General features: G+C 44.0%; 1 protein-coding gene across 1 annotated transcript in view; it reads right to left on the reverse strand.

The window, feature by feature from the left end:
* Positions 1-516: 516 nt before the first annotated feature.
* The window catches only part of crocc2 (ciliary rootlet coiled-coil, rootletin family member 2), a 31,804-nt gene continuing 5,149 nt past the window's right edge, over positions 517-27,171 (reverse strand). Inside the window, exons 4-36 of the mRNA XM_041936038.1 lie at positions 21,558-21,725; positions 21,378-21,461; positions 20,717-20,820; positions 19,505-19,649; positions 18,943-19,049; positions 18,200-18,406; positions 17,321-17,417; positions 17,056-17,145; positions 16,819-16,953; positions 16,202-16,401; positions 15,586-15,768; positions 15,008-15,152; positions 14,764-14,910; positions 14,443-14,673; positions 11,964-12,157; positions 11,322-11,449; positions 10,812-10,981; positions 10,528-10,707; positions 9,499-9,633; positions 9,265-9,408; positions 6,914-7,152; positions 6,637-6,796; positions 6,378-6,545; positions 4,983-5,367; positions 4,766-4,896; positions 4,395-4,515; positions 4,140-4,309; positions 3,629-4,069; positions 2,826-2,975; positions 2,546-2,746; positions 1,369-1,500; positions 725-904; positions 517-600 (exon numbers count right to left, since the gene is read on the reverse strand). Coding sequence (XP_041791972.1) covers positions 517-600; positions 725-904; positions 1,369-1,500; positions 2,546-2,746; positions 2,826-2,975; positions 3,629-4,069; positions 4,140-4,309; positions 4,395-4,515; positions 4,766-4,896; positions 4,983-5,367; positions 6,378-6,545; positions 6,637-6,796; positions 6,914-7,152; positions 9,265-9,408; positions 9,499-9,633; positions 10,528-10,707; positions 10,812-10,981; positions 11,322-11,449; positions 11,964-12,157; positions 14,443-14,673; positions 14,764-14,910; positions 15,008-15,152; positions 15,586-15,768; positions 16,202-16,401; positions 16,819-16,953; positions 17,056-17,145; positions 17,321-17,417; positions 18,200-18,406; positions 18,943-19,049; positions 19,505-19,649; positions 20,717-20,820; positions 21,378-21,461; positions 21,558-21,725 — 5,556 coding nt within the window. The remainder of the gene's footprint in view (positions 601-724; positions 905-1,368; positions 1,501-2,545; positions 2,747-2,825; positions 2,976-3,628; positions 4,070-4,139; positions 4,310-4,394; positions 4,516-4,765; positions 4,897-4,982; positions 5,368-6,377; positions 6,546-6,636; positions 6,797-6,913; positions 7,153-9,264; positions 9,409-9,498; positions 9,634-10,527; positions 10,708-10,811; positions 10,982-11,321; positions 11,450-11,963; positions 12,158-14,442; positions 14,674-14,763; positions 14,911-15,007; positions 15,153-15,585; positions 15,769-16,201; positions 16,402-16,818; positions 16,954-17,055; positions 17,146-17,320; positions 17,418-18,199; positions 18,407-18,942; positions 19,050-19,504; positions 19,650-20,716; positions 20,821-21,377; positions 21,462-21,557; positions 21,726-27,171) is intronic.

A 27,171-nucleotide genomic window follows, 5' to 3' on the forward strand; every position in this document is an offset into this window, starting at 1 on the left:
ACCACTAATAAACCACAGCACCAGAAAAATCTGCAAACAATTATTGTAAATATTTGGAAATTATTCTCATTAGGATACACAAACAGTGATTATGACATATAAAATTGGTACATGATCAATATGACAAATGAGTATACAAACAATCATAAGAGAATAACGCACCAACTAAGGAAACCTTTCATCACATTGTTGCCTAAAAAAAATGGCACAGCATAAACAGACTTAGAAACGCCAACTGTAGCGAGCCAGAGGAAATCCTTAAAACAATTTGGCACATCCAGTCCTCTCATAAACAAAACACTCATTGTTTGTTGTTGTTGAGTTTTCCTGCAGATTAATGTAATCCGGTGTGCACATGTGCATGGGTGGGAGCAAACGCCTGAGGAGTGTGTTTGTGTGTGTGCGTGCGCTTCCAAATGTGGACGTAGCTTGTAACATAATGTTGTTGGGAAGCAGCCAGAGGAACCGTGAACGAGGAAGTCAGAGGTGTTACATACGTCACTGCAGGGTCTCTGCTTACACACCAGGTTGTAGCATCTGATTGAAGTAGGCCTGTCTTCTTCTTGTCTCCTGATCTAGCTGCTCTTTTAGAGTCAGTAACTATGAAAAACAAGGAAACAGAAAAATTAGAAGGCAGTTAGACAAACACAAAAACACAGACATGGTCTTGTAGTACAAAAAAAATACAATCCCAACAGATCATCCATATTTAGAATTAAAATACCTGCTCCTCCAGGCATTTGACCCTCTGGCGATGGGCCTTCTCCCTGGTCTCCAAGGCCTGCTCTGCTTGGAGCTGACTGTCTCTCAGACGAGCCGTCTCCAATTCCAGCTCCTGGTGATGATGCGCTGTCACCTCCAGGAGGCGCTGTGCATGAGAGTGCTCCAACTGGGAGATTTGGGCCTGAAGACGGTTCACATGAGTTTATATAGTTGAAAATAGAGTATAAGAAAAATAAAAGTCAGGATTCTGTTGCTGTAATCAGTGTTTGAGCAGAAAGGGGGGACACAGAGGTTCTGGATCAGAGGGGTTCTTAGTTCTCTAAAATTAATTCACATTGTAGCAGCAGCAGCAGCAGCTTCCCTTTGAGAATCCTGACTTAAATGTCACTTCAGTTCAGAGGCTTTAAATGCTTTCAAAGAGTACAAGCTTATCTGGCTACATACAAGAAACATTCTAACATTATTAAATATCATGTGAGTTACAGCAACATTTTAATTCATGCTTTGCTCAGTACACTGTTAAAATATAAATACTAGTTAAAACAAACTTGTGTGAAAATTTCTCCAAGGCCTGATGATGTAGTAATTTTCTGATGTGGAGCTGTTTGCAGTGTGACCCCTGGCTATCATCCAGCAGCCTCTGACCTGCATAGTCTGCACCTCGTCCTGCTTTTCAGCCAGCTCCTGCTCCAAGCCGCGGACCGTCTGCCCCAACTGCTCCTTCTCTCTGGCTGCCGACGCTGCCTCCTCCTCCCTCCTCAGCCTCTCCATCTCCACCTGACAACAACACGAGGGTGACATAATGCGAACGACTTTACCATGATTGTTCTGCACTCATGTGCCTTCCTGTAATGCGTGTAGCAGAAGCCAAGCACAGAGCCTCTTGGTTCTCACAGTCCACCTACATGTTTCCATCGCTTCAAGATCGCTTTGTGCAATGTGTGACAAAGGAGATGAATATGTGGAGCATGGGACATCAATGTTACGCAAATGACGAACTACAGCATAATGAAGCAGCAAATTATTCAAATCATCTCCTCCGGCATGTATTAACGTGGCTGCCCATTTATGTCCCTTAATGCTTCGGCAACTGCACGTCTTCACTTGGTCCAGAATGTGGCAGCAAGGCTTCTGACCAACACTAAACGCCTATTACTTCAGTCCTGGCTTCTATATGTATGAGGGCTTCCAGCAGTTTTAGAATTGACTTTAAGACGCTTTTAATTACATTTTAAAGCCCTCTGTGGTTTGGCTCCTTTATATATTTCAAATATTCTACCTCGTATTCAGCACCAAGACTTTTCAGGTTTCCTGACCAAAAGCTGTTTAATGTTCTGGGGTCCAACAAAAGGGGGATCATGCCTTTACTGTTCGAGCTGTGATATTATAAAGCTGCTTCTCATCCGCAGTAGCAGAGCAGCTGAATCAGCGCTACATTTCTTTATAGATATACATAAAACCTATAACTTGCATAATTATTCATAATTGTATTTTATGGTAATCCATGTGTATTTGTAACCGTGACTGTGACAGTTTCCAACCAGACAACACAACCCTCGTTGAACTGATCCTACAGATTAGGGATAAAGAAACACTTTGATAGTATTATAATAATATGATGGCTGTTTCCCTGCATTTCCAGTCTTTATGCTAAGCTAACATAACTTTGCTAACGGTTGCTGGCAGTACACTCATATTCACCCTACAGACATGAGGGTGGTATCGCTCTTCTCGTCTAACTCTTGGAAATAAGGAGAATGAACCTATTTTCCACAATGTCAAACTAATCCCAATGTCAGGTGCAGCAGATAGACCAGCTCACCTTCTCCAGTGTCCTTCTGAGTGCTGACTTGTCTTTCCCAAGGCGTGTCAGCACCCTCTCCATCTCTGCTCTCTCACTCTGTAGTTTATGCAAAGAGCTCTGAAGCTTGGTGACCTTGTCGTGGAGTTCCTCCTTGTCTCGCTGCAGCTGCTGGGAACTCCCCTGGGCCTGCAGTTCAGCTTCCTGCTGTAGCTTCAAGCTCTGGGACACAGTCAATCATCCACACATCAAAATGGTGTCTCAACATCTTTATTTGCACTTTAACCTCAGTGTGACTCACCTCCTTCAGTTTCCTGTTATGTTTCTCCAGCTCAGAATCTTTTAGCTCCAAGTCCTCTTGGGCTCTTTGAAGGTTCTGGTTCTGCTCGGTTAGCTTGTGGTTCAGCCTCTTACTCTCTGACAGGGCATCTCGTGTTTTATCCAGACGCTCCTATGGGCACAAACATGTTGATTTACACAATACAATGAGCCACTTAGTTTCATCAAAACTCAAATTTGCACTTAGGCTGACCCTGTATTTCTCACCTTCCTTTATATTTTGTCTCTTTTACAGTTCTTGACGTACTGCTGAAAGTTGCAGGCAAGAGTCTGGCTTTTTCTCTCACTTTTTACTGTAATGACCTGACAGCTTTTGAGCAAATCAAGAGATTTATACCAAGCATGTCATGTTTTTGTTTGCTCAGTATCTTTAAAGTGCAGTCCCAAACTACGACCGGAAATCTCTCCTGAGAAACTCTTGGAGAATTAATGAGCTTGCCTGAGCATTTTATTGCTGAGTCTTTGAGGTCCTTCTGGAAAACCACAGCAGCAAATGTAAATGAAAAATGCTCAGTGTGGAGCTGAGAAGGTTACATAGCTGCACCGTAAATCAAAGCAGAGGAATGGAAGCGTGGCTATTCATCTTATTTTGAAGTTTCAATCAAACATCCTGATGTTGAGGAAGGAGAAATGCTTAGAAACTGAAAATACAGAGTGCACATGATTTGTTGTATGTTACAGAAATGATTTTTTCATAAAATGCATTCACGCCTGTGGCTTCACAGTATTCATCCTGTTTAAGGATGCTGAGGTGATACACTTTACCTGCAGCAGCTTTCGGTCCTGCTCACTGGCAGTCAGAGCCCTCTGCAGCTGTGTGATCTGCTCCTGCAGGGATCCGCTACTGGTCCTGTTATCACTGAGAGTGTTGGACAGTTTGTGGATTTGCTCTCTCAGCTGGCTCTCGTGCTGCTCAGCTCGAGCCAGAGATGTGGCCAACCTCTCCTCGCTGACCCTCAGCACCGCACAGCGGTCCTCACTCTCACCCAGCTTCCTTCTCAGTTCTGTCAATCTTTCCTGCAGTGCCCCTGCCTCTGCATCCAACTCTGCTGCCCTCAGCTGGGCCCTCTGTAGCTCACCTTCAAGGGTGCACTGGGAGAGCTCCAGATGGCTCACCCTGCTCTCTGCTGCGTCCAGGGAGTCCTTCAGCTTCCGTTGCTCTACATTTGCACGACATTCTAAGCCCTGCAAGAGCTCCAACTTGTCCTGTGGAGGAATACAGGAATTGTTACTGCAAGATGCTGTACGCTGTTTTAGTTAATATTTATCTCTTTGCCCTTAACATACTTGCCCTGGACTCTGCCTCGGCAGCTTGCAGACTGGCCCTGAATTGAGCTACCTCCTCCTCAAGGCTTCTCTTCTCCCTCTCTGTACGACGTACTACTTCATCCTGCAGGGAAAGGGATGTATGTGCCTCGTGCAATCGCTCTGCCATCTCTCTTTTTCCTGGAGGAATATGTTAAATATGCTGTACGTCTAAACAGAATTAATAACTGATATTTAATGTGTTTAATGTGTTGGATCCACCTACCCTGCTCTGACTGCTTCAAGGACTTTTGTAGTTGTAGCAGCTGGGTGGCTGATTTATCCTGGCTGCCCCGGAGCTCTGTCACCTGCTGACTTAGACCAACTGTCTGAGCCTTGAATTCATCCTAAAGGAAGAAGACATGTTTATAAGATTAACAAGTGCCAAAAAAGATGTACTTTATTGTCCCACACAAATTTGTCTGGGCTCAAAGCCACTGAATGACACAACACCCTTACCGACAGTGTTACAATGCGTATACATGCATAGAAAATAGAACATACATACATGCCTTCATGCATAAAGGAAAAGGAAAACTAGAGTTTGAGATATGTGTCTTTGAGTCTTTATTCAGTTGTTAAAAAGTTCAAATATACCCTGTCTCTTTGTGTGTCCCTGAGTTCCTGCTGGAATTCCCGTAGAGCTGTGTGCACTGAGTCCACGTCCAGTTCTTCATCTTCACCATGAGACAAAGACAACAAAGATCCGTCTGCCACATTGTCTCCCCCTAACCAGAGACCACACTCATTAATGCATTCTCTTATAGCAAAAAATGGCATCATGACATCTCATCATGGACATGCATGACCATACCTTTCACTTGCAGGTGGTTTCTCCAGGGAGAGGGAGACCGTCTACGGGACCCGGGTGTGCCTGCATGCCTTGTATGGCTGGTGCCAACAGTGTGGCGCAGAGCTGAACACACCCCCATCAACTTGAGCTCCAGGTCCCTGCGTTTAGCATCGGCCAGGCTCAGTTGCTCTTCCAGGCCCTGCACTTTGCTTTCAGTGAAGCCAAGCTGCACAGAGAGTTCCTTCACCTGGATCTTGGCATCTTCTAAGGCTTTCCCTTGCTGAGCAGTGGTTTCTCTATGCCTCTGGTCACAGTGCTGCTGATAAGCCTCTCTTTCCTGCAGCAGCTCTCGGTTCTGATGCTCCGCTGTCTCCAGTTCCACCACACGGCGCTGCAGACCTGCAACCTAGGCACGAGACGGACCAAAGTATAGAAGCAATAACTGGAGTGCTTTTAGAGGACTTAAAATCTTTTCGAATTTGAAGACATAAATAGCAACACACTTGTTGTTTATTTTTGTTTGAAGTGTTTTTTGTACGTGTAAGAATGTAGATGTAAGGAGAAAAGGAAAGCCTAGTTCAGTCACACTACAGATACACAGTATGCTATCCTTGGTTTACATGATAATCTGCCAATTAAATTTGCCTGCTTAAAGTCTCAACAGGCTGAACACAGTTGTACCTACAGCAGTGCAAAACACTGATTAACAACACTGCAGTGTAATTCCTGAAGAAACTTGTCTTGAGTGTTATTTAGTGAACATGTAACTGTGTAAATAAGAATCATATGGTTTTTGTAATGAGTTAATGTGCTTTAGGATGACAACATTGTCAAGTTCAGTGATAGTGTTTCCAAAAATATCTTCTAAACTAAATCATAGCAGGTTAAGATCAGTCATGGCTGAGACATAAAACTGAACAACAAATTACTTTGGAATGACCCTTCTAGAATAACCAGGCTTCAAATATATCATAATAATGAGGAATCTGTTTCATGTTGCCTTCACTTGACCATCTGCTGTGGTCATGAAAATCTGGGGACCCTAAAAAAAAAGGGTTATGGGACAGAAGAGGTTAAAAAAAAACTGATTTTATAGATTAGAGAGCCTAATTTTTCCTATTGTTTTGCAACACCATTAATCAAAACACAAACTAACATTTGTCTTTTTTAAAATTCGGGTAGCAATGAAATTGAAATTTAGTTGATAAACTGTTCAGTTATATTCCCAAAAGATTTCAAAGTAAAACTGAAGGCAACCCATCACTGTTGCAGTAGAATATTCAGCGTGTTATGGTTCGTGTTCTCTGTCTCTGCATGAGTCTTGCAGATGGCAGCTATTCTTGAAGCATGTTATATGCAAAGGTGGAATGTTTGCTCTAGCATGTTGTTAAGAGACTAATCCTGAAGGCCTTCTACCTCATTGAGCGCTGCTTCTCTGCCAGCCTCGCACTCCAGCACTCTCTGCTTGAAAGTGAAAGCCTCACGACGCGCCTCCTCCTCCTTCTGCTCCTCCTGACACACCCGGGCCTGCAGCTCCTGCAGCTCCTGTTTCTGCCGGCTGTTCTCACCCTCGAGGACCTTTACCTGCTCATGATAACACAGCACACACTACTTGAAGGTAATCCTTTATTTGAAATAAATCAGATGGAAAGCAGTTAGCGCAATAATCTCTCACCTGTCTGCGCAGCTCCTGCAGCTCTCTGCGTGCCTGCAGGCGAGACTTCTCCAGATCTCTCATTCTGCTGCGTAGAGTGGTTGCCTCCTGGTTCACTGAGCTCCTACATTCCTCTAAGACCGCCACTTTCTGCTCCCTCTCCTCTACAATTCTTCTTAAACTAGCCAAGATATGCTCAAAGTTAACAGGACAGAAAACATGAAAAATACCCATTGCTGCTAGACGATCACAACTACTGAATTTACAGGAACTCTGCACTTCCATGTGACAGCTGTACCTGCTGTTGTCATTCTCTGCCCTCTTGATTAAAGCTCTTAGTTCCTGGTTAGAGGCTTGGATAGCCTCTTTCTCTCTGGTCTCATCACCCAAGAGCCTTCTCAGGTCCAGGGCTTCTTTTCGTTGATTGTCCCGATCCTGAGCGCACTCCTGGAGCTCTCTATGAGCCTCAATAAGCTCCCTTCGCCCTTTAATAAGAGCGTCTTCTGCCTCCTGCAGCTGCCGACGAAGGCCCTCTACCTTCATGTCCAGATTATGGAGAATGAAAGGCATAAAATGTCATGAGAGGACATCAGGGGGTCTCAACAGTAACCTTTTTATTAGTGAGATCAATAAATAAACTCCCATGTAGAAACACTGTGAAAGTTTTTTACTTGTTATTGGTTTTAGTGATTGGTTGTCAACTCAAACCAGAGTTTATTTGCTGACATAAATACCAAATGGGTACAAACATAGCTAATAAGGGAAAAAAAGCCTCAAACTGACGTTAAAACCATCTGTTTTCAATATAAATCCAATAAAACAAAATACACAAAAGTCTTTATATTCTCAAAATTCATCAAAAACTTCTATTAGGTTGTTACCTGCAGTACACCAGAAACATGCACTGTATATAATCATCAAAATCAAACTGGAAAAAAAATGCTTCAGTATAGTGAAGTCAATACATATAGTGTTACTGCACACCGTAAGACTGACTTTTGACCACATAATGCATTAGATCTTCATTGTTTGAAAGCTAAACCTCAACATCTCCTATTTTAAGTGCTATGTGCACAATCCAAAGATAGTGTATGACCTATATTCTGTTTTATGGCAGCATGTTGTGTGTAGTGAGCGAAGGAGGGAGGACAGAGCTTATCTGGGCATGGATAAGAGCCAGTTGGGCCTGTAGCCAGGTGCTGTCTCTCCCCATCTCCTTACCGCAGCTCGCAGAGTAAAGAATCCACAGAGAGCAACATGATAAACAGCAGGCCCTCCACCCCCCGGAGGTGGTGGGGTGGGGATGCGGGGGGGGGAGGATGAGGAGTAGCAGTGTTATGTTCAGAGGCCACACAAGATGGTTCTTTCTCATAAACTCTAATGTGAGAAAAAACAAGCCAGTGCTGATCTGGCCAATTATACTTTATTTTATCTGATTTTTTGAGGGGCAGGGGGAGAGGGGCAGAGAATATGAGGGCAGCAGTGTTGTGTTATGTGAATGGGAGAGGGGGACCTGGAGTCCCAGTGGAGCCAGCCCCTCGCTGCTGCTAGGGAGAAAATAAACACTCCCCCACTGGCTTATTTACACAAGGGGTTAACTCAAACTTTGATTTCATATTATGGTACCAGGGACCGTGTCCTCCCCCCTCGCTTTCTCCCTCTTTCATGCTCACTAGCTCTCTGTCACACACTCGCACTCCCGTTTTGTCACTGTCTGACATGAGACTCATGAGATGGGATAAGTGAAAATAATCAAACAAGGAAACGAGCAAGGGTGGAGGCCAAATGTGACAGTGTCGCTGAAGTTTGACTTGATATATGGTAGGGAGGGCTGTCCAAACCTCAAAACTCCTCTGCTCTGGCTCCACACAACCTCATTCACTATGCTGTGACAAGACTAAGGAGACAGAGGGAAGACAGGATGATCCTCATTTTTGCTTTTTTATTGAAACCAAGAAGTCCCACACAGATAAACAATCCTCTTTTAGCAGGCTTTTAAATCAAGGCATGGTGAGGCCCTTATAACTCTGCAGTTACATCTTAATGAGGTGACTGTGAGCTTGTTATTTCACTAAAATGCTCAGTGACCCCGTGCCTGCAATCCTGACCTCAAGCAACCCCAAGAGAAGAGATTTACGGCTCTCATTTGGCTCAGAGAGGTATGTCACTGGGCCAGAATTATAGTCTCCAATTGCGCTTTTATGTTTATATTAAGGTCAATGGAACTAAATGTTCCTCCTGTGGACTTGACAGGAAAAAGACACAGAGAATGAGTGCTGAGCAGGAGTGGACACCACCGCTCCTTGTAGGATTTGGCCCTGCACACTCTGCACATGATGGCACCCTGATGCTAGTAAAGCTCTGTGGCATTGGCCAACGTCAACAGCGGCCTATGGTAAATGGCTCTCCCCTCACACTTGTACTAATTGGTGCAAACTCCCCCTCACTCTAGAGGCAGATCCATGGTCTCCCATCCTATGCCAAGTCAAACAATCCTGTCATTTCCTATGCATTTCTGTGATCCTACTGCACAAACCACCTCTGGTGACATCCACCCCATATATATTGTATGATCTTTTTATATTTCCGTGTGCAAATCAGCATCCTGACAGTCACTTAAAAAACTGCTGAAGATTTAACGGTCCTCACCTCCTGTTGTGTGTGTTCTCTCTGCTGGTTCATCTCTCTGACCTGCTCAGTTAGACTCTTCTTGGCATTCTCATGGGAGCTCAAAGCCTCTTCAAACTGAGTCCGCAAGTCCTGCAGCTCAGCCTGAAGGACGGCCATTGCATTCTGGAACACAGAGGTGAAAATTGGTTTGCTGAGTTATATGTAAAGAACAAGAAAAGTGACCAGAGCCAATATGACCCTACTACATTTTACCTTATCCTGCTCCTGTTTGCTCAGTGCCTCCCTCTGCATGCGTTCCGTCTCCATACCTGCTGTGGCCAGGTCCTGCTGCAGGGCTGCTAGCTTCTCTGTGAGGGCAGCCTTTTCTGCCTCCTTTTGGGACAAAGCCTGGTCACAACAGACTGCAAGGTCAGGGATATTTCCCAAAAAGTTTGGTCACAAGGAAAAACAGCAGAGAGATTCAAGAAGGCCGCAGGTACAGCGGGTGCAGTCACAGCTGTTAGTATAAGGATCGCTTGTTGACTTTTCAAGATCTGAGAATATCAGTTCACCTTGACCCATGATCAACCCACTCCTTAACTTTGATAGTTGTGGGAAAAATTTATGCAAACAATGCTGATGTTGAGCCAAAAAAACAAATCAAGTCATTGGAAAGCCTTTGATTCCCTTTCAGTCAGTACACTCAGAACAACACGTCAGTATACTGGATGAAGGTCATGTTTCCAGAGCTGTGTGTCTTGACCTCTAGAGGGCATTTGACACTGTTGGTCATAGAATTGTCATGTCTAACTTATCTAGCTTCAGTTTTTTTTCAGATGAGCTTAATGGATAAAATCACATCTGTTAAATCGATCTTAGCCTCAGACAGACTCATCAATCAGCTGCCCTCTGTCTGTCCACAGCAGGGACACAGCCAAGGGGAGGCAGTACGCAGTATAACTGTGTCCTGAATGATGTTTTTATTAACATTACTAGTCTCTTTTTCTTCTCTGGTGCATTCACAGCAATGCCTATCAATGTGCACTGTTCATGTTAAATAAACCAACCAAGAAGCAAAAATAGGCCCGGACATACTGAAGATATTATGCTTAGATAAACTGCCACTGAGAGACGAGGAATGGACCTTGCTTCTTGCACGAGGATGCTGGCAGAACATGCTTTGACTTCTGATGAAGACACAATGACAACTGTGAGGACAGAACTTGGGATGTTGTGCTTCTGAGTACAAACCCTTCTACTACCTTAAAATCCCACAAAATTTTAAGGTACCACCTGACACACCTGCTGCTTTTCACTCTCAGCCTGCAGGAGGCTGTGGTTGAAGTCCTGCTGCAGTCTGGCCAGCTCCTCTTGCACCTGCTGCAGCTCCTTCTGGCTCTGCACACGCAGCTCCTCGCACTGTCTATGCAGCTGCTCCTCAGCCTGCTCCCGCTGAACCATCAGCTCCGCACGCTGCTGCTCCTGTCAACCACCAGACACCCGCCCCTCTTGATTACCAAACAGATAGCTAAAGCTTCTGATTGAAATATTGTCAAGCCAACATAACAATGCAAGTCTCGCTGTACCTTTTGTCGGCGTTCAGCCTCGAGCTGCTCTCTGTGAATTTGCTCTTTGTTGTTCAGGGTCAGCTGAGCATTCCTCTCCACCTGGGCCAGCTTCTCCTCCAACTTACTTCGCTCTTGTGCAGCTTGTGCAGACTGGCATTCAGCATCCACACGCAGCCGAGCACCATCACCTGGACAGATGCACCCATACTCCATCAAAATCGCACTCAGTTATTAGATAGAGACACCTAGGTTCGGCAAGATTTTATTTAGAGTTGTATTTACAGGGGATACTCATGCTTGTCTTCACGTGGAACATGCTAGCTTAACACCACTTATCCGATCCATATGTGTTTGTGCGGAGTGGTGGGACCCTGGTCAGCTGAGAAAGCAGCTTCAGTGATCCTGCAGCCCAGCTGTTGCAGAGCTCACAGCTGAAATATGGATCTCTAGTGGGTTGTTGGAAAGGCTTCATGGCCAGGGGGCTTGGCACAGAGGACAGTGGGGTCTCTGAGGGAGGGGGCTACTCACGCGTCAATGCCTCGTTAGCCAGGAGCAAGCTGCGCCTCTCCCCCTCCATCCTGGTGCACTCGGCCTCCAGAGACGAGGCAAGCTCCTGGCTCTCAAACAGAGCCGTCTCCAGGGACTCCTTCGCTGCTCTGGAACACAGTGGTAAAGTGGTTTGAGCCCCGAAAAAAAGACCTTTGAACCACTAGGTGTAGAAGGTCATAAAATCCAATGATCCATCATGAGCAAAGTTTCCAAATAAAACCATGTTACTTAAAGACTCTTGTTACATGCGACTGGCTGTGCTTTAGAAAGTGAAATTTGCTTCAAAAGTCTAAATGGCCTTAAATATGCACTGGCAGTTGGTCTGACTTAAACAAACACAAACACTCTGAGTTGTTTATGATGGTTTTGGGGGGACATTACTGACTGACATTCATTCCTTTAACTCTTAACCTAACCATAACCATAACTGCTACATGCTTAACCCCAACCCTGACCCTGAACTTAACCAATGAAGACAGAAACAATTCTACTCCAGCTTGTGCTGAATGCAACTGCAGAAAACAAACTGGAAAAACTGGTTTCAAATCTGAAATTGGTCCCAAAACATTTTAGAGGTAAGACCACACAAACAAATACACACGCACACAAACACACTCAGACCTAAGTGCAACCAGCTCCTGCGTGAGACCACAGGCGCTTCGGTCAGCGGAGTTTAGCTTGACATCCAGTGCAGCCTTGTCCTTGGCCAGCTCCTCCCTGTCATGGGTAGCTCTCTTTAGGGCTGTGGTCTGTGTCTCAAGCTCCTTCCTGCACGCACACAGCTCCTCTGACACAGTCTGCATCTGCCTGTTGACCTGGAGACCGACACACACAAATAAAAAAATACCATCAAGCAATTAATCTATACTCTTTGCTTTTTGCTTCTTAAGACTAAACAGTAAATCATTGTGTGCATTCAAACTATAGCATACACACTTCACGGCTGTATTATCATAACTGTGGAACACATTTTTCATGAGTAGGAGTATGAGCAGCAGAAGGAAGTCCTACATTAACAGTTACGTTATGGTTGGTAATGTGTATCTGTTGGATTGAAAATGAACCACCCAACCTCTCCACTTTATGCAGCCACACTTGCTGCACTAATACTGAACTCTGCATACCTGTCTTTTTGCTGTTATGAAGCATAAATTAAACAAACTTTTAGTGATTCATGACAGTGTATAGGAACTGCAGGGCCATAACAAATGCATCGCCTGAAGCAAAACAAAAATGATTAGTGGGGTTATGATTTTTTTCCAGTCACCACTTAAATCACTATGACAAACCACAGGACCTATATCTTGCAACAAAAATAATGAACAGAGAACATGTTCAGTTCATGTGGAACTTGCTAAAATTTATTCAGCACTTATTAAACTCCAACAACAGATTATTGTATGAGTGTACTGAGTAGATGATTGCCCTGGGGTTCATCTTTTACAGAAGAAATTCAGTGAATTCAGCGTCATGATTTAAAGATCAGAGTAAAACATTATGCAAGGCTCTGACAATCAACAGGTTTCCATGTCATTTAAAGGAATATTGCATAATTTTTGGGAAACACTTACTGCTTTCTTGCTGAGAATTAGAAGAGAAGATCGATACCAATCTCATGGCTGTATGGTAAATATTAAACTAGCAGACAATTAGCTTAGCATTAAGGCTGAAAGCAAGGGGAAACAACTAGCCTGGCCTTTTCCAAAGGCAAATCAACTCAACTTTAAAGCTCCTACATTAACAAATTATATGTCGATTGTTTACTCTGTACAAAAATCAAAGTGTGAAAAAAAAAATTCTTGATTTTACAAGGGGTTACATGCAGGAACTATTTCTTGGCTTGGGCAGTGACTTCCTGAAGTCTCCACTGCTGGCCTGGCATCCTGCCTGTGACATCAAGACTCCACTGGCCCAGCAAAGAAATACTTCCAGCACGTAACCCGTCAGAAAACCACAACCTCAAATTAAAACCAAATTAAACAAACAAGGTCTGACGTGTTAATTAATGAGCTTTAGAACCGCTAGTAGACAGATTTTTTTTAAACTTTGGACAGAATAAGGCTGGTTGTTTCTACCAGAGTGGCATTATCTTCTCATCTAACACTCAGTAAGTAACTTTATTATCTTATTTCCCAAAATGACCAACTATTCATTTAGGAAGTATTCTCCTGGTTTGAATTAAACGATGAAAAATCTGAAACAGGAAAAAAATTACTACAAACTATAAACTGAAAATGGTATTTCACTGATATATTGTGCCCTTAGGGTCAGTTACTAACACACCATCACACAATGGTTGGGTCTATAATGGGCCCCTGCAACTTCTAATATTTCACTGCAACGGATTGTTTGAAAGGCAACAATCACTGTAATTTGATTTTGAACCAAACTAAAATGAACTCACACTAACTAAATATTAGCACATGATGTCTTTCAGCCTCTCCTTAGGTAAATATTAAAGTGGATGAATTACACCAACGTTATGGATGTGAGTGGAACCCAATAAGGGGATAAAACACGAGCTTAGCGCGATGGAGGCCACTCAAGGGCTTGTTTTATACACGGTTGATTTATTTTTACTGATAAGCTATCTAAAAATGTTTGGATGGAATTTGTCAAATTGTTTAGGTTTGTTATATTCTAGCTGAGATCAACACGGATATCCCAGTTTCACATTCAGAACAGATAACAAAACACAAGAAGATTCCTTTCATTCTTTAGGGAACGAAACAGGGAGATCTGGATCTGCTGAGGGAGGGATGGGAATACTTTAGGTGTTAATTTATTGGGTCTTTCAACCCCCACCGGATATTATATGTCTATCTATTTATCTTTTCCAGTTCACATTTGTTCATTAAGATTCCCAGCTTGTTATGTCCCAAGTCACTCATAAAACTCAGAATGGGGCTCAGACTGCTCTCCATAGCCCATCTGAAAGAAAAACCCTGGCAGATGTGTTCAGTACCTCCAATACATTTTAATGTGACAACAAGCTCCACAAACCTGCTGAAAGCCATTAATAACATCAACATAGTTCTCCCAGGTGGTGGGAGCTGGGAGGATGGAGGCTGAAGTGTGTGAGTGGCCGGGGGTCTCTGACCTGGGAGTGCTGCTCCAGGGCCTGAGCGTTCTCCTTCTGCAGCAGGCTCAGCTCTGTTTCTAGCTTCTGGCAGAGATCCTGCAAGTCGCTGTGGGAGCTCTCCAGGGCTTGTTTCTCAGCGAGCAGATCCATCATCTCCTGTTGCACCCGCGCTGTCTCCTCCCTGGCTGCTACCCGCTCCACTTCAGCTTCTCGTCTACGTTCACCGAGCTCTGCCTTCTCACCTTCTGTCTGGAAGGGAAGCAAAAATATTTGACTTCTGTTCTGTTCAACTTCTTCTGCCTTTCACCAAGGTTATAGGGAAAGTGCATGGCTACTGACCTGCAGCAGAATGCGATTGAGTTCCACCTTGTCTTTGGCTAGGCCTTCGCTGAGGGCAGCCATTTTGGCCAGTGAATCTTTTAGGGCAGCCTCCTGATTCTGCAGTTTGTTGAGGGCTAACTCATGTGTGGCACTCTGTGACTCCATCTGCGGAGTACAGTCATGAACATTGAAGGATTTGAAACCTCAGGGAGAATCTAGTAATGTGGATCAGACTGCCTGGTGCAAGAACAAAGCAGTGTACCTTGCTGAGAGCCAGAGCGAGGCTGGCCTTATCATCCTCCAACACCTCCTTCTGCAGGGTGATTTGACCCAGAGCCTCCTTGACTGTCACAAGCTCCCTACGAAGATCTGAGTGCTTTCCTTCAAGCTCCTCCAGGCTCCTCTCACTGAAACACAAAATGACTCTCTCACACTGTTTCTTTGTCTCACACACACGCAGATTATTTATATAAACAAAATCCCTTAACAGTAATCCATCTCCACTTTGAAACATGGAGAAATGTTGGTGCCAAAGGCCAGAACACTGAGGGAGTTACTTTTTTTGCCATATCGCATGTCCTGCTCCAATTCTTAGCTAATCAAATTTTTTGAAGCAAAAGAAGCCCTCAAAAAGAGGAAGAAAAAAGTTTTCTCCTTGCATGAGTGCAGTAATGCAATGTAAATCATTTACATTTTCATCCAAATGTCATCTGGGTGCATTGCCGGCTGGAGAATGACATGTGTTCCTGATCTGAACTCTAAACAAACTGAGCTTGAAAACAATCATGGGTGACGGGGTGTGTGTTGTGTAACGGTCATTCTTCCTTGCTCATGCTGTACCCTCTTTGGGCCTCCGTGCGCTGGCGTGCCAGCTGCATCTCCAGATCCTCCCTCTGCTCCCTCAAGAGGTCCCGCTGTCTCTGGAGCTCCAGCGATGAGCCTCGCAGTACCTCCAGCTCAGCATGCTGGGAGTCCACCTCCTGCTGCAGCCCTGACAGCAGCTTCTCCAGGCTTCCCTTCTCACTGTGAGACGCCGAGGTAGAGAGAGGCAGACGAAAAGAGAGAAAGAGAGAGTATGCTAAGGTCAGATGTTGCACAATGATCATCAACATCATTATAAGAACACTTTCTTCTTGACTGCTTGTGCAAAGTTGTACAAATGTTGTTTCTGAAGAGGTTTCAGTAAGTTTAAATATGTTCCGATAATGAGAGTGAAAATTATCTGCTTAATTAAACATAAAACCAACCTATATTATTTGTCATCATCATCACAATCATTATAACATTTAAATTTTTCCATAAACAACATTTATTTCATTCATTCATTTATTTCACAAATAACAAAAAAAGTCAAGAAAATATGACACAGAAAGCACAGCTAAACTACTTTTCGTCTGCTTCCTGAAGCCTCAACACAGTCCAGAAAAAGGATAATAACTGGTGGATCAGGGAGTACCTGGAGATGAGCTCCAGTGAGCAGCGATATCTGTTGCTGTCTCTCAGGCTTTCCTCCAGAGCATTTTTAGCCTCCTGACTTTCCCTCCTTACTTCCTGGATCTTCTGCTCCAGCTCTCTCCTCTCAGCGTCCCTCTCCTGCAGGTGATCACGCAGTGTGCCCACTTGCTCCATGGCGGCATCCAGACGCCCACGCAGGTCCTGTGGTTTGCATGCGGTGCAGTGTTTGCAGTGTGAAATGTGACTACAATGTATTAAACATATTACCTCTCTAAAACAGTGGTTTCTAACATTTTTGACATCTGGCCTGTTAAAATTAAGCTATATCGACTTGTGAGCCCTCATTACAGGTTATGATCTTTGTGTGTACATGAGCAGTTTCACCACAGAACATTTTTTTTCTTCCTGGATTGTCTAATTTGTAGGACTGTTACATGCATGAATAGGTGAAAGAATACAGTACTTCACAGAGAAAGGTCGGAATATATTTTGAAATATCTACACATTTTGTGACCTTTCATATTTCTTTTGGGACACCTTGAGCAGGGCCTACTCTCTCTCTTTCTAAAACATCCACAATTAGTAAAGAGCAGCAAAGACCAGTCACTTTTGTTGGACCTGTGTTTGTTTCTGGTGCTTGGAGAGAGCACTCTGCACAGCCATCAGGGTTGTATTCCTCAGAGGAGACCAGCCATGAAGAGGTGAGGAAGATACGTTTTCAGAGCTGCTGCTATCACCCTCACCTCCGACCAGCTGGATGTGGCAGATAAAATGAGGGAGAATGGAAAAAACATTAATCTTTTAATGTGCTAGCCTAAAGCATGATCTAGCATAGTGCATTTGTTTTGTTCTAACCTGGTGAACATGGAACAAAATCTTTTGGAGAGCTTGGACCTCTGTGTGGAGAACCTCCATCTCTGCTTTATCCTCTGTTCTCCGAGTCTCCTGAGCAGGAAACCATTAAGGTCAGATAAGCAGCACACACAGAGCAAGTCTGACATTCCCCAGACAGCAGCCCTCTAGACAAGGAAGTTGTGGAGTTTATCAAGCCTGAGGTCTAGACTACATGCGAATAAGCCCCCTATCTGCCACCTTCCAGCCATGATTCCCAAGGTCTCACCATCCTGTCCAGACTGATCTGCATGGTGTTGAGGCTGGCATCCTTCTCACTGTTCTGGCTGCGGAGGTGCTTCACTGTGCCAGTCAGCTCCAGGATTCTATGTGGATCAATATGCATGTAAATGGACAATGGAGAACCACATCACACACACACGGTTCCTTGAGACACTGAAAGTTCAAGAGTGGCATGTACTCCTCCTCTGCTAGACCATCAACACTATCAAGTTCTCTGCACAGAATCATGGTTTTAACAATGACTTCTGATAAGATCAAAGCCTGCTAAGATCCAGAACACAAAGGCACTGACAGACCTACAGTCCTCTGACTGAAGTGCACAGGAGGTGCTACAAAAGACTTGTCTCTATATATCAGGCGAGAGCAGCAACATAGCTTGATGTGCAGGATTTTAATGATCAAAGCCTTTGTAAAGTTCTGGGGTTCCATCTAGGGTAGGGAAGAATGAGATTTCTGTAATTGATCAAACAAATGGACTACAGATCACCTCAGGCACAGAATTTCCATTTCATATTATGATGCTTTTTTATTTCTGTATAACTATACCAATCCAGAGACTGTGGAAAAATATGGGTGGGGGGTTTGTGCTGTCATCCCCAGGTTTAGGTTTGGGGGCTGGTTGGAGCAGAAGTGAACCATTTATTAGTATTTACTGAGTCCCAAAATCATGGGAAAAACGTATTGATTTCTGAGGGTTTTTTTTAAGTTGCCTCAGTGTATCTATCATTGAAACCAGAATCCAGTGGCCTTTAAACGAAATGCAGTTTAAAGCTGTATCACATGTCATTTTGGCTGCCATTTTCAAGAGACAGGAGGCAAACTCTTTATGACAGACAGGCCCATACGGATTTGGAGATGACTTTACCTGGAGTTAAGTTCGACTTTCTCTGCATCCCAGCGACCCTGAAGCTGCATAGCCTCTTTCAACTTGTCCTTCAGTTGCCTCTCCAGTGCCGACGTCTCCACACCACTAGAGGTGCTCTCCTGTCTTACTTTGGCCTCTAAGTTCATGCAGGCAGCATGCAGCTGCCGGCTGGCAGCGACACACTCCCCGCGCATATCAGAAAGAGTCCTGTTGAACAGAATCATGTAAATCAAGACTTACAGAATGTATCGTAATATATGAAATGTGACATACTGTTTTCCTTCATACAGTTGTCAGCCATTAGTCTAATTAAAAAAAATTTATGTCTGCATCTGAAAAAAGATTGATGCCTGTAGTGGACAAGCTCTGAGATCAGGGATCACTTTGAAGTGTCGTCAGTTTAAGTTACAGCACAGCCTCTGACATGATCACAGCAATCATTATTAAAGCAAATTACTCTTCAACAGTGCTCATAGTGGTTCATCGTGATAGATGTCTGATGGGGCTCAAACTTTGCCCTGATGGATGATTTCAGCAGTGAGACTAGACACCTTAAGCCATCAGTCCTCCCGTGAGGAAACAATGAGTAGGGAGACTGGCGACCCTGTTGACCTGTTCCACTTTGATCCTTGGCTGAGAGAGATGGATTGTGGTTGCAGTCATGAGTGTGAGACAGAGGGGAGGTGGGGGTGCTTGTGGAATCCTGAGTCGCTGGAGGGATTCTGGCAGTGCGCCATGCTCACCTGTCAGTGAGAGTCCTTAGCTGGGTGAAAGTGCTCCGCAGGGAAGCGGCCTGGCGCCACAGTGCTCTGACACGAGCCTGTTCGCGATTCAGCCGGGAGGCGCATGTCTAGAGAAACAGACAACAAGGGGACTAGAGGTGGGAGGGTGGGTGGCAAGGATTGCTTACAGCAAATGATGGCACCTCTCGTTTTATTGTGATCCCAAACAGATGCAATACTGGAACTCCTGGACTCTGGCACACTGGCACGCATACAAACAATTGGATTTCCCTGAATCAACAGATGTAGCCCATTTACAGCACGAACGCCAGATTGTTTGCACAAAATTTTCCTCCCCCTCAGCAGTTGGAATGTTTTCACAGGAAACAACAACTAAAAAATCATAGCAATGAAACGAACAGGGAATGAGAATGAATTGACGAAACTGGCTATGAATGGAATTCCTACCCCATGTGAACTCAACAGGAGTTTAATTGCACAATCTCTGCGTAGAAAGGGGTAAACTTGAGCTTCCCCTGTTGTTTTTCTGACTCAAACGCTTCATTTTTGTGATTTTTCTCACCTCTTGTTCTCTGCGCAGACGGGTATCACACAGCTCAATGTCTTCACGAGCCTTCCACAAGCTCTCTGTTAGCCCATGGTTGACGGTGCCTGCCTGCTCCAGTTGCTCCCGCAGCATAGAGTTGACTTGGCTGAGGCTGGCACACCTGCAAACAACAAGCGTTATAACGCTGAGAGACCATTTGGCACTTCTCCCTTGACAAACTGTCATGACACCCTCCAGTAAGCCTTCCATAGGACCCAAACTGTATCACTCTTACATCTGTAGCTTTTAGATCCACCCTTGCCAACCACACTTAGAGGGTGAACATGTGTGACAGTTTTATAACGTCTGTGTCAACTTAGATTTAATTTCAACCAGATTTGCTTGTATAGTCATTGACAAAAATGTTTACATCATCCTCACACTAAACACACACCCTGTTACAGTAAAACACGCCACATTGCTACGTTTGGTTATCTGTCTGAGAGGAAGCCAAACCCATGTTTGCATGTATGGGCTGATATTGTGTTTAAAAGGATTTGGTAATTCCAATAATAAGCAGAAACATATGACTCATTGTTACAGACTTAACTTCTACATTACACTTACATTAACAAGTGCTTAAGCGGATTGAGCTTGGTAACTCTGCAGGGAGTGATATTTAAGTAAAAATTAGCAGGTCCTGGCAAAGTTTCTGCCACAGGCATTTCAAATGAAGTTCCATAACTGTATAAATCATACGGCATTAAAACCTGGCCTCGGCTGCAGAGGTTGGCCCGTAATTAATGTGAAGCATCGTTAAAATGCTTTGGAGAAGAAAGTCCCACTAATTTTCTCTGACAAATTGGATGCTGAGATTATCTGCCAAGGGCAGGTTCTGCCTTCTCCCTGCAGCAGAGGCAGGGAAAAACACAGCAGGAAAGCTCAAGGAACAGCAGGGAAAACCTCTGGTACACACATTTCACAGAAATATTTCGGCTCGATTTCTGCTTCTCAACAAGAAACAGAGAAAGAAAAACAGGAGCAAATTTTTAACAGGCTTATCCATGAATTTACTGTCTGCATCCAAACTGCGACTCCCTGCTGCTGTCGGCTGTCTGATTTCTAGATTCCAAACTTTGTACTTTTTCTAAAACTCCATATGCATTACTTACGCATACAGAAGCCGTACATTTTTCTCTATTAGCTGGGTACCCTGTCTGCCTGCACTGCATGGTGTCCATCACTCACCTCTTCTGCTCCTCCTCCAGCTGAGCAGACTTATTCTGGACAGCCATGTTGAGATCCTGCTCTGCCCGCTGCTGACGCTGGGCTGAGTCCAGGTGGGCCTGCAGCTGAACACACACACGCCACCACTACTGGCATCCTGATAACACCTCAGTATATGCTAGCAGTAGGAAGTTAGCAGTTACCTAATATTTATAAAGCAGCATAATTACAGTGTAAATCTGCTAATCCAAATTCTCTGCGGAGGCTACTCAGCCAAGAATAATATTTGGATCAATTAAATATATTTAAATAAAAGCACAAATCTCATTCATGACATGAAGTGACCATGTTTTACTTTTCAGTTCTGCATGACTCCTTTACTGGTGGTTAGAATGCCTTTCATTGCTTGCATAAACGACTGGATTCAAACAAATCATACATATCATAATGGTTCATAGTCCTCATGAATAATAACATGTTCAACGAACACATAGCATAGTGTATTGATATGGTGATAATGATGAAAGATTCATTTTACCCCCCTGCCTTGTCCTTGTCTTTGTCAGGAGAAAAAATTGATCTATTGGATTACACATCTATGTGAAAAACTTAATGCAGCAAAAACTAGAAAGGAGCTGAATGACGGTTTAATGCAACACTGATTCCTGAAGTGTAGACGTACCAACAATCTCATCTTCTCAGACTCTGAGGTCTTCTCCAGCACCTGCCCTTCAAGTTCGCCACATCTCTTCTTGTACTGAAGAACCTCATAGAAAACAACAATAAGGTGCATAGTTACATCAAAGGAACTTTATCTTTTTCAGGTAACATATACAAAAAAATGTTGTCTATTTCTAGTCACCTTGGTCTGAAGCTTCTGAACAAGTTGAGCTTGTCTCTGCTGGGCCTCCTGGTAGACCTGCAGTTTTTGCCTATAAGCTCTCTCCTTGTTCTGCAATTGCAGGGATCCTGGTGATACCCTGTCCTGGTCTGAGTCCACTGCCGACTGCAGCATCAGCATCTGATCGAGCTGGATGGAAAAGCAACAAACAAGCAAGTTTGACAATGTGACGTCATTCTGCACATTAAAATACAAAGTGGACAGGCACTCTTTACATTGTAAAGTCTAATGCGATCTATTGTAATAGCCCTGCACCAAACCTCACAAAGCTTATTGAATTCTGTTTTACTGACAGTGTGTCGTTTGGTATGGTCATTTTTTAATTATACTGAACTGTATGTACATTGCACCAGTCTTAAGGATTTATCGCACACCAAATGTGTTGGCTTGCATTACATTACATAGATACCTTAAACTGGTCACTTAGTCTATCTCACTCTGCTTACCTGGATGTACCAATGATTAATGGTTGGACTAAAAGACTTGAGTCATTTAGCAGTTTTCAAAAGTTCACTGTGGGTTGTGTTTGTGAGAGAATGAGAGTTAATGCATGGGAGCTTTCAATGCATTTTTGAGGTATTCTATGAATGCATGTTCGTGCCAAAAAGAACATCTTAAAATACAGCACTCTTGATTGGTAATTGCTATCATCACATGATTCAATGATATCAGTACTGTTGAGATTTAATGTGCAGAGTGTGTTCACCACAAGAACAGAAACCATGTTATGGTCAACATTTGATTGACTGAATGGTCTAGAGACCATCTGTATTAATTCAGCACGAGGGTTGGACAGTACAGTATACTGTGATACAGTATTTCTGTTCATTGGTGTTTATGCACGATGGCTGTATTTGTCAAACCTCTGTCAAAAGACAAAGATGTATACATGTACTGGTCTTTCTCTTGTAGAATCTCATATCCTCTCTGAAATCCAAATGTCCTGTAACCTCTCAACCTCACACAACCTAAACTCCCTCTGCACCACCCACTCTCTATCCTGGTGCCAGACACCCTGTCCTCACTAATACAAACCACATGGCCCCAGAGCACTACAACGCACTGCGTGCCTCCAGCTGCCCTTGCCGACTTCTCATTTAAAAAGAGAGGAAGAGAGCGAGAGCGAGGGAGCCCCCTCCCTGCAACACACTCCAAACCACCATCCAAGCCCTTCAAATCAACCCTGCGACCCACTCCCTCCCACCTCTCTTCTGTACCTCATCTCTTCTCTGGGTGCTTAATCTCTCCAGCAGGCTCCAAGAGAGCCAAGACAATAGTCTCACTGTTCAACACTGAACTCAGCCACTTTGCCACCATTATTAACACATTTTCAAATGCCCTTTTCAGAATTTTATACTACAAACTACCCTAACGGCCATCATGCAGTTGGCTCTGTGCTTTTGGTGTTTTCTCCGAGGACCCGGCGAGCACAAAAGCTTCTTTTACTGCCCGTTGTTGAGGTGACAGCTTTAGGGACTGAGAAAGGAGGAACAACATGGGCGGAGTGTTTGAAACACACAAAACTGCAGCAGCTGTGTTTAAAGGGACTCCTGGAAACAGCTGTGTGTGAAGCATTAGTGATTATGCATCTTTTCAAGTATTTTGGCACAACTATAGCAATAACACTGACTTACTAACAAGCATGTACTTTATAAATACACCTTGAATACATGGCTTTAGCACAAAAGGTTTACTGCAGCACATGAGCACAATCTACATTTGGAGCCTTATAGAGGGTCTAATGCTGTTACTTTGGGGAAAGGGACCACTGTACAACTGAGACCATACTGTACTACGCCAATGTAACTCATAAAAACACACTAAATCCAAAACTTAACTGAAGTCACCCTCATCATAAGACACTCATAAGTAGAAAGGGCTTGGTTATCTCCACATACTTTCCTGCTCCAGAGGGAGCATAGTTAACACCATGGCTGAATTTGCTGGTGCAAAAATGAGCATAGATAAAGGTCCATGTCTCTTTAGTTTATTTTGTACTTTGAGGTACCCTGTGGAGGTTTTGACTACTGGCAGCACTATGCAGCAATATTTTTATGAGTGAGTCCCTTTTTTTGTGTATTGTCACCGCTTCTGCGGTGATCTACGGTTGCTGGTGAGAACACACAGCGAGTTGTAGCAATGCACCAACAAAGACAACGTTGAAGAGTACTAGCTAGTAAACAATCCAGCATTTAAAATCATTTCATTACTGGCTTTGTAAATGTTTCATGTGGAAGAAAATACATTCGACGTGTTTGTCAGACCTCAAGGATACACACAATGCATTTTGCTGAGTAACACTGAATTCAGTAAATCAAATTACCACAAATGATAGCCACAGTGAAACTACAAATCATCAGTAAGGGTAATGTCACATCACAAACTCTGGCTGGGAACAGAGCATTTTTGTATTTTCTGAATTCTTTAGTCTTTTTTACATGAAAGAAATCATCAGAAAACACTGATTTCAGGGACACACGTACCTCCCCAGAGCTGCAAGGTCAAGCAAATTACACAGATGTTGTCAATTTATTTCTACTGTATAGAGTGTGGGCAATCTTCCTGTATGTACACTATGTGCAGTTCAGTTCCATCAACAACTGTCAGTGCTGTAGGCTACACCCTCTCTACCTTCGCTGTGCACTCAGTGACCAGGTGTCTCTGGCAACTCCTGCAGGTCCCTGCCCTGCCCGGACGAGGAGGGTTGTTTACACTTTTTCGTACATAGCTGCAGTGTGTCGGCTTCTTGCCAGGGCCTCGCCCCTGCTCCACACACGATGGAGGGGACGTTTTTTTTATTGTTTCTCCCCCGGCAGCTGTAAAGCAGGAGGCCGGGGGCTGCTCTGGATTAGCCATGCTCCGTGCAGGAAGGTCCCAAGAGGGCGCCATAACGGTCTGTTGTGGGGACCCCCACCTTCACTAAACTCCCCAGCACCACCATGCACTCCCTTGCTCTGCTTGCATCATTTAATCTCATCACCCTCATCTCCAAGTGAGCTTGAACTCATTGTTCTTTACAACACACCCATCCATTGGTGATTGTAAAAAGGCAAAAGAGAGAAGCGAGTAATCCCAGTCCTCCATCTGCCCTAACTCAGGGGCTTACAGGGCTTACTGGGGGCCCAGAAGTGTGCTCACCGAACACCCTCGCTATTTACGATCTGCCTCGCAGTACAATCACTCTCGAGCAGCCTCCGCGGCCCCCTAAAGTGGGCTGAGCCTAATCCCAATGTAGCCTGACTCTTTGAGGTCATCGACTGCCATTTTGCAATAATGCTCAAGATGCAATTTATACAGAAACAGACTTTTTGTCATGGTATGTTTTATGCCTCCATATGGTTGCTATGGTTGCTTGTCTTTTTTTCATTCCCAAGTATCTGTTTCTTGAGCTCTGCTTATGTTTCCAAAGTAAAAGACTTTTCAGCCTCTTAAAATGTGCTTTGAATTAGCTTTTTATATTTCTTGATATTTATGATTTGTGCCACTCCTCGTATTGTCTCTTTTGATAAATATTTCAAACAACATCAAGGGATAGTCCTGCTTTGATTCATCTGCCAACAAGCAACAAGAGAATCATTTTCAAGGCCCTTGTGAAGGCTTTGGTGTTTGGGCCAAAACTTGCTGCCTTGCTCATGTGGTAGATCAGAATCCAATCCATTTGAGTTACACAGTTATGATTGCAATACTCTCTCACTGACCTAATGTCACAGCATTTGGAGATTTGATAACCGACCAGTTTATCTTAGTTTAACCTAGTTAAAACGTCTTGAAATTTGTTGTGCATTTTTCAAGTCATTTCTCTCCTCTTTTACTGTATAACACTGGCATTATGGATCCAAACCTGTTTATCTATACAGAGATACATTTCCAGGCAAATCCAGCAACTAGTCCACATCCTCAGTTCTCTGTCTCTCAAGCCCCGGCTCACTCAGGGCAAAATCTTGCACAGTCCAGCCAGCATGTGAAGGGTTACAGCTGCAGTCGTTTTCCCTGGCTTGGCCAGGGCCCAGAGGCTTAATAAAGGGAATTAATGGAGTGCACTATCTGTCAGATTCCTAAACACAGCTGGAGCGGATGTCCATCGCCCCCAAGCTGCCCAAAAAACTTACTATCCTACTTCAACAACATACCCGTTCCCCTTTCCCCTCACATTACCCCCTGAGTGCTGACTCTGTGAAAGAGCCCCAGCTGATTGTGAAAGCTGTTTATGTATCATCACTGACAGTAATTACACAATGTGGGATAACAAACGGGGGGAATGGAAGTGAGGAGGGGGAGCTGCTGTGAGTGAGTTACCAAGGAGTGAACTTTTTGGTTAGGGGGACAGCTGCTGCGGTGGCACACAGGGATACAAGTGATCCGTGTAAATACAGCCAACCTAATAATACATGCTGTGTGCTCACAAGCATGTGGTTGGCCTTGCAGCACTTAACACAATGCACCCCCCTCCACAACCCCCACCCACCCACAAGGACAATAGTGTACAAAACACACACACACCTATTCAGTCAGTTCTGAACTTCACATCTGATTAGGACGCCCCTGACATGTGAGAAAGAACTGAAAACTGTTTTTAATATTTGACTTTAAAGTCAGGTAACATGAGTGGCCTAATGTCAACTGTTGAAAAGGTTTAATGGAATACTTTCATCAAAAATTCTGAGCTGGGATGGGCTTTTAAGCGTATTTCCTTCGGGGAAGGCAATTAATTTTTACAATTTCATGATAGTTGAGAGAGTCTGACTTTTTGGCAGTGTCCCATCCTAACTGCAGCCTAAATGAATGGGTTCGTGCCAGCGGGAAAAACAAACTCGAAACAGAGGTGGGTAGCAGGGTGAAAGGGGACAGTAACACAATCCCTAAAACAGACTTTATCTGCTCCAACTAGGTCTGACAGGGTTCTTATGCAGAGACCCAGGGGATTCAAGATTTCAGGGGGCACTGGCAAATGGCAGTTGGTGTCAGAAATCATTCAGCACCAGTTTATCTTTATCCAACTGACTTCCACACTGCAGTATTGTGCAGCCACTCACTAAGTGTTCAGGCAGTAGGGTATAGAGTCTATGTCTGAGAAAATGCACACTGGCAGGGCTCCAAAAGCAACACAGAGGGTTCAGAATTCACCCCAACATGTTCTCCAACCTCCTGAGGCCATCCAACCCACAAACTGGGTCAAGGTTTATCCTGGTTCAGGTGCAATTTTCTGGGGTCATCCGTGATCACGCTGAGTGACTTAACAGAGACACAGAGGAAGGCTTTCAGAGTCCTGGTGTGACTTCACCGGTATTGCGTTAATGGTCCTCTGTCAGGTCAAAGAGACTTAAGGAAAGCTGGGAAAAAATGGGGATATGGGATGACTACATATGTTCCTCATTCAGTGATGGGCCTGCTTCAGCTGACATTCTGACACTATGAGCATCTGATGTTTGTCAGAAAGAAACTTTTGGTAGTGTAGTAGGTAGTTTAGGGCATTATATCATCTTCCAAGAACACATGTCAAAAGCTTGTTGCTTTAAAAGAATCTACTATTCTTTTAACATTTGGGGAAGAATTCATTCACTCTCATGCCAAGAAT

This window comes from Chelmon rostratus, chromosome 4, assembly GCF_017976325.1.
Source record: "Chelmon rostratus isolate fCheRos1 chromosome 4, fCheRos1.pri, whole genome shotgun sequence".
NCBI lineage: Eukaryota > Metazoa > Chordata > Actinopteri > Chaetodontiformes > Chaetodontidae > Chelmon > Chelmon rostratus.